This window comes from Lactuca serriola, chromosome 2 (genome assembly GCF_051521515.1).
Source record: "Lactuca serriola cultivar US96UC23 chromosome 2, Lser_US96UC23_V15, whole genome shotgun sequence".
In the NCBI taxonomy this organism is placed as follows: domain Eukaryota; kingdom Viridiplantae; phylum Streptophyta; class Magnoliopsida; order Asterales; family Asteraceae; genus Lactuca; species Lactuca serriola.
This window is the reverse complement of record NC_136409.1, coordinates 193,017,029-193,023,560: the sequence shown is the minus strand read 5'-3', so window position 1 is coordinate 193,023,560 and position 6,532 is coordinate 193,017,029. Positions and strand designations below refer to the sequence as shown.

At 33.0% G+C, this 6,532-nt stretch overlaps 1 protein-coding gene across 2 annotated transcripts; it reads right to left on the bottom strand.

The window, feature by feature from the left end:
* Positions 1–1,788: 1,788 nt before the first annotated feature.
* On the bottom strand, positions 1,789–6,188 carry LOC145087909 (BEL1-like homeodomain protein 2). 2 transcript variants are annotated; one of them, XM_079026022.1, is made up of 5 exons: positions 6,010–6,188; positions 4,425–5,652; positions 3,522–3,925; positions 3,341–3,401; positions 1,789–2,598 (listed from the first exon to the last, which is right to left on the bottom strand). In XM_079026022.1, the coding sequence occupies exons 2-5, from the start codon at positions 5,595–5,597 to the stop codon at positions 2,149–2,151; spliced, it is 2,088 nt and encodes a 695-aa protein (XP_078882148.1). In that variant the 5' UTR covers positions 5,598–5,652; positions 6,010–6,188; the 3' UTR covers positions 1,789–2,148. The 2 variants fall into 2 exon arrangements, with proteins under 2 accessions (XP_078882148.1, XP_078882147.1); XM_079026021.1 differs by having other exon boundaries at positions 4,425–5,607.
* Positions 6,189–6,532: the final 344 nt, after the last annotated feature.

The following is a 6,532-nucleotide window of genomic DNA, read 5'->3' as shown; positions in this document are numbered from 1 at the left end:
TTAATGCATCCACCGTTTAAAAAAAAAGGAACTACTACTACTAACATCTAATCACATTGGACCAAAACTCTAACATACTAACATTATATGGTACAAAAGTAAATCATATACGGTTTATATGTGAGTTCATTGTTGTTGGTGTTTCACTTTAGCACTAATCGAGTTCTAAAAAAACACTAATCCCGTTCATATTTTGCCTTATATTAAAGAACTTGATTGAATTAGCTTAATATAGAGAAAGGAGTTGTTATCTCTTTTTAATAAAATAAACTAAAAGACTTTTAGTCCAATGCTATCAGGTGTTGTCCTTCCTCTTTAAAGTTGAGAGTTCAAGTCTTGTCTAAAACATAGATGTATTTAATCATTTAAGAGTAGTTTAGGAATATATTGTATTTACCATTAAAAAAAAAACTAAAACAAACATTAGTTTTAACATAACTACAACTCAAGTTCCAATACGATAATAAGATTGTGTTTGAAAACTATGTTAAATTGAAGCTTCACATCAAAAACAAAGAAATTCTATTTATCAATCATGGAATTTCATAGGTTAAGAGAAAAAAAATATATATATTGAGACATGTTCAAAAAACCTTCTTTATTAGGGATGTGTTAAAACCTTCTTTTTTCGGGATGCGTTTGCATTATTAGCACAGCCATCCCACTAATCGTTGTATTGTGATCTTATCTAGTGGAAGCAAATGGTATATAATAAACTTACTGGTTGAGAGTTGAGACAACAAAATAGAAAAACGTCTGGTATATAATAAACTTACTGGTTGAGAGTTGAGACAACAAAATAGAAAAACGTCTACACACTTAAATGAGTTAAAGATTTTGCATGTATATCCTATTCTAATGAAAGAATAATTTTATTTTCCTTGTGACATGTGTCATTCTATTAGACACCGTAATTAATGTATATTATATTTTTCTTTTGCCATGTGACACCCTATTATGTCTCCTAATTAATACATACCACTTATCAACCTATGGATTTTTCATTTTAAATTTCAAATTTCTCTAAGTAAATTAAATTAATAACATTAATATAAAATTAATACAAATTATAAAATGATATAATTTTACATATTTATTTAAATCAATGATTATAATTTTATATAACTAAAAAATTTCCTAATTAATAATTTATTTAAAATAATTGATTAATAATTTTAATTTTTTATTATAAAAGTTTAATTAATTTTATAACCGTTGTTTCCATGGTTATAAACTAGTGAAACTAATAAATATATACAATGAAAGATGCAAACTTCTCAAGTCAGGTGCGAGGAGCAAGAATAGAATCCTAATTTTAATTCTCGCTTGAGATTTAACAAGTAATATGAATATTTATGAACGGTAAAGATAATATTTTAAACTAAGATCTATAAGAGATATAATAGTCTATTGATAAAAATAAAAATTTAAAATACTTAACAAAATATTAAACACAAGAATTTGAACAAATATTATATTTTAAAAGTTTGTTAATTATAAATATTTTATTTAGAAATTAAGATAAAAAACATGATATTTTATATTTAAGAAAGAAATACAAAATTCTCCATTATATTATTTATATAATTATATATGCATCTGATAAAATGTGTTATGGCCAATAGGATTTTGTTATTTGTTGAGTTCGAACGCCATAACACACTTTACACTTGAATATTCTTTAAATTAAGCATAAAAATCTTAACAAGGTTTTAGCATCACAAACATAATAATAATAATAATAATAATAATAATAATAATAATAATAATAAAAGTTTGAGGCCACTATTTTAGCTTGAGAAGCATGCATTTGGTTAATATTCCATGAAAAAACACCGATTCGCATTGTCCGAATCTAACCTTACATATGGGGATATACACCCAAAAGTTCATGAAATCAAAGATTAGGGTTTTGGAAGCAACTTCCATATTCTTTGGTAATTACTGTAAAACAATAACAACTTCCAATCTTGTTTAATTAAGCATATTGGGAAAAAAAAAAAAAGATGAGGTTTTTACCATCAATTAAAACCGTATCTCCTTCTCTATCTCCTAACAACACCATTTGTTTCTTATCAGTGACTAATTAACTTAAAACCCCTTCGTCATCCCACATGCATATTGCATGCTAATAAAACCAAAACCTAATTAACCAACAAAATCATGAATCAACTGACCTCCAAAATGTTGCTGCAACTGCTGAACATGCTCAGCATTTTGTCTAAGTCCCAAAGTAAGAGAAACCGGACCCAACCCACTTGCATCAAATGTGGCTCGAGGGTAAGGGATAATGTTCATGAGCCGGTCCATACTGGTTAATGCCTGCATCTGGTTGTATTCGGGTCTATCAGTAGCTTGTTTCTCATGGTCATTTGATTGATCATGATCATGATCATGATCATTTACTACTGTTAAGATCCCATTGTTTCTAGAATATTCTTGTTGCTGTGAGTTTGGCAACGAACCCATCTCGATCCGGTTAGGTTCTTGACCATCTGGTTGGTTTGGTTCAGCCAAGCCTTTGGTTTCAAGGGTGTGTATTTCTTCCACCATTGGTTTCCAAATTCGAACTCTTGCATTTATGAACCAGTTTGAAACCTAACATATTAATTAACCATATTTAGCAAACACCTTAAACAAAAACATGTATCACAGATCAATCTAAAAGCGTGTCATGTTTAATATTAACATCATTTTGCACCAAAATGATGTCATATTTGGTGCAAATAGTGATTATATATCCCCAACTTATTACATCATTTTTACACCAAAAAGAATATTCATTTTTTCCGACTTAAATAGATTTTCAAGATTAGCGTTTTACAAATTTGTCATACATCTCTTTTAATTTGCTATATAACTAATTACTTCTTATATGATCAAATAATTTATTTGTATATAACTAACATTGATACATGTATTGTTAAAACAAACATCTTATTTAAAAATCACATTTATAAAACACAATCAAATAAATATTACGCATGCACTTTTAGAAATATTACAAATACACTTAATACTTTAAAAAGAATTTTATATTTAAATAAATTCAAACCATTAAGATTAAATTTAACATATATTATTAATTAATTTTAATTTAAAATATAACACAATATTACAAGTATAACTATACAATTTTAAATTAATTAGAAATGTATAAACTCAAACTTGAATGACCATATTGCATGTACACATGTACATGAAAGTTTAACTCTTAAATATGGTGTAAGGGAATAATAGACCAACTATTTGGTGTTACACTGTTCATTTACACCAATTTAGTGTAACAAATGGGTTAAAAAAAGAAAATTTGGTTTTGGGTATAGTCAAGATAGCTAACCTGGTTTCTGGTTAAGCCAGTTTGAGTAGCCAACATATGCTTGTCTGCATCCGAAGGGTACCTTCATATACATGATGAGATCAAATGTCAATTTTATAACCATATCATACTTTTAAAAAAAAATATTGTAAAAAATAATAATAATAATTAAAATGTTTTTGGGAAAAAGACAATTACGTACGGGTGAAGGAAATGATCGAAAAGCCAGGTTTTAAGAACTGAGATAGCACGTTCAGGGAGACCTCTCTGAGGCCTCCACACCGGCTGTTGTGATGCAAAGAATGCGGCAGAACCACCACCGGATTTTTCAAGTCTCTGGTCAATGGATTTCAGGCGAGAAGTAGATGTCACATAATCAGGATCACAAGCTGCTTTATTACCACTCATGGACATGGTCTCTCCCATCATCTTCTTCATTTGTGACAGCTGATCGGAAATCACGTTCTTTACACAGTGAAAATGCCGGGAAACCGCCTTGAGAGCTAAACAAACGTAAGGTGTTGAGGTACTCAGCCCTGCTACTGTTTCAAAAGCTGAAATCACCATCTGCATTTGCTGCAGATACTGCTTGTACCTTCTGCATACCTTGTGGAACCAAACCAGGAATAGAACTCCATCAGTATTCCATTCAGTACGTACACGATGAATAAAATCATAAGAGAAAAAACATAACAGTATGTGTATCTCTGGGTCACTGTTACTTCCTCATTGGAAAAAGACACTAAGTGGAGTCTACTAGCTAGCTAGCCTGTCGTGAAAAGTTTGATGTGAAGTGAAGAACAATCATGGCGATGGCGAAGGTTTGAAAATTTATTAGTGACAAAAAAGTGGGTCAACTACAGTACTTAAATTAGTTTCTTTAATTAATCTGTCCCTACTTTGCAAGCGACTGGATTTCCGATTTCCAAAACCATGAGTTTTTCGTTTTCAAATAAACAAACCATATATCATTTCAAGATTAATTCTAAAAATATCTCAATGCTGAAAAGATCAACAAAATCAAGCATCAGTTATAGAAAAGGTAGTGTTAATTGTACATTGAAAAGGAAAACGAGTTTATCAATAACTTAAGTTCAAAGGGTACCTCTTCCTGCATATACAGCAACCTGGCCTTCTTCCGATGAAATTCTGGACGGAGAGATTCACAACCGGAGTTGTTGTTTCGGTTACTAATAGGATCTTCTGAAGCGTCCGAAGAACTGAAAGCGCGACTCATTTCTTCTTCAAGAATTTTGTGGGAGTAAACATCATGACTTGCTTGAACAAGATCCTGACCCCCTACATCACAATTCCCGTTCAACAGTTCTTGTGCAGGCTTCAAATACTTGGAATTCTTTAGAACTGTAGCGTACCCGGTGAACGGACCCAGTGGACCGGTATTCCGGTGACCGATAGATGAAACGCCCATGAAAGATTTAGGATCGGAGTTGGGTGGTAATAGATCCGACTTTAAAGGTTTTTGACCCGATTGTAGATTGGGTTGATCATCTTTAAGGTGTGGGACTGATGAAAGTGATAAAGATAAGGCTTGAGTGTTGCAGTTACCCTCATTTGCAGCCATTGTTGTTTCATGAACTCGGTTTGCTAAAAGACCCGATTCATGATCGGAATTGTTCATCCAACATGGAATTGAATGATTCATCACGGAATCGTCCTTGCTATGAGGAAGTTGAGCAAGAGTGACTTGATCTTGTTGAAGGGTGTTATGGTAAAACGGGGAAGAACCGAACGCCGGAACACTGTGCACATCTTGTTGGTAGCCATAGCAGCCTGAATTCAAGTTCCTTTGATCAATACTCGTCGAAGCAGCAGCATTCGAATAGCTAATTAAATTCCAATGATCACTGGCTGCAGCTTGTTGCGAAGAAACAACAGTTTTCCAGTCGTTACAATTCTGTGGATTCGCCAAATTAACAAAACCACCACCACCACCACTGGAACTTATCAACGTCCTCTCCGAAGAACCCAAACCCAAAGCCGAACTTGAACCTGGACTAGAATCTTGTTCATGGGATACAAAACCATGGCCGGAAGGTAACAGCAGATGTGGATTCCTAGCAACGGAATTGAACATCTCGGAAGGGAAGACGTTGGTGTTGTATGAAAAGGGTCGGTGTATATCTTTGGGTTCGAACTGAGGGTGGTCATGAAGTGGATGTTGGTTATTCAGGTCACCGGAGTTTTGCTGAAATCTCAATTTACGTCGCCGGTTTTTCTGCGCTACATGTGATTCGACCCTCAGATTGTTCAGCTCCATCAACTCCAGACTAATTTTCAACAAATTTAACTGATTAATAATATTTTAATGATTCCTGCATGGACATACCCATAGAATTTAATTCAAATATATTCAGTTGAACTTAACCTAAGAGAAGCGTAACATGATTAAAGAACCCAGACAGTGTATTAAATACAAATAATAAAAGAATGACAGTAAAACACAAACGTATACACAAAATCAAACAAAACCCGACGAAAAGCTTTAAATCTGGAAAACCCACATGACGAGTTCAGTGACTGGGTTAAAGATAGATCTGATCAATCACTGATCACGAAGTTCTTAAAGCCATGTGTTTCTGTTTATTGTATAAATACATGGATGGATATATGTATTTGAGTATGGATGGAGATGATTGGTTGTACATGTGATATGTGTTCGTATAATTTACCTGTGAAATGACATTCTGGACATGAGTTTGAGGGTAAGTAGCTGCCGGAGAGAGTGGATTGGGCACCGTGTGCGGCGGAGAAGTGGGCGAGGAAAGTGGCGTAAGAGACAGGCGAGGGTGGGGGAGAGTGAGAGATATATTTGTGGAGGAGAGAGGGCAATAGGACAATGATTGCAAAGGTGATAATTCCAGTTGGCTATTTAGGTGTCTCTCAATGACCTAAACAACAGTGTGTAGGTTAAACGCCGTTAAATTCTAACGGCAAATATTTAAAACCCAACTATATTATCTTATTCCTTTCACCGAAATATATATAAAGTTGGAAATATCAGTTGTGTTGTTGTATATATTCTTCTAGTTCTAGACATTGTCATACACCTATAGAGTACATAAGATTGTATATGTAGGGGGATTATCAGGAATAATCACCAAAATATCTATTTTTCATCTATTACAAAAGTTTATATAATGCTTATTTTTTTAATATAATCTTTATGATCATGTTTTTGGAAATTCTTTGAAA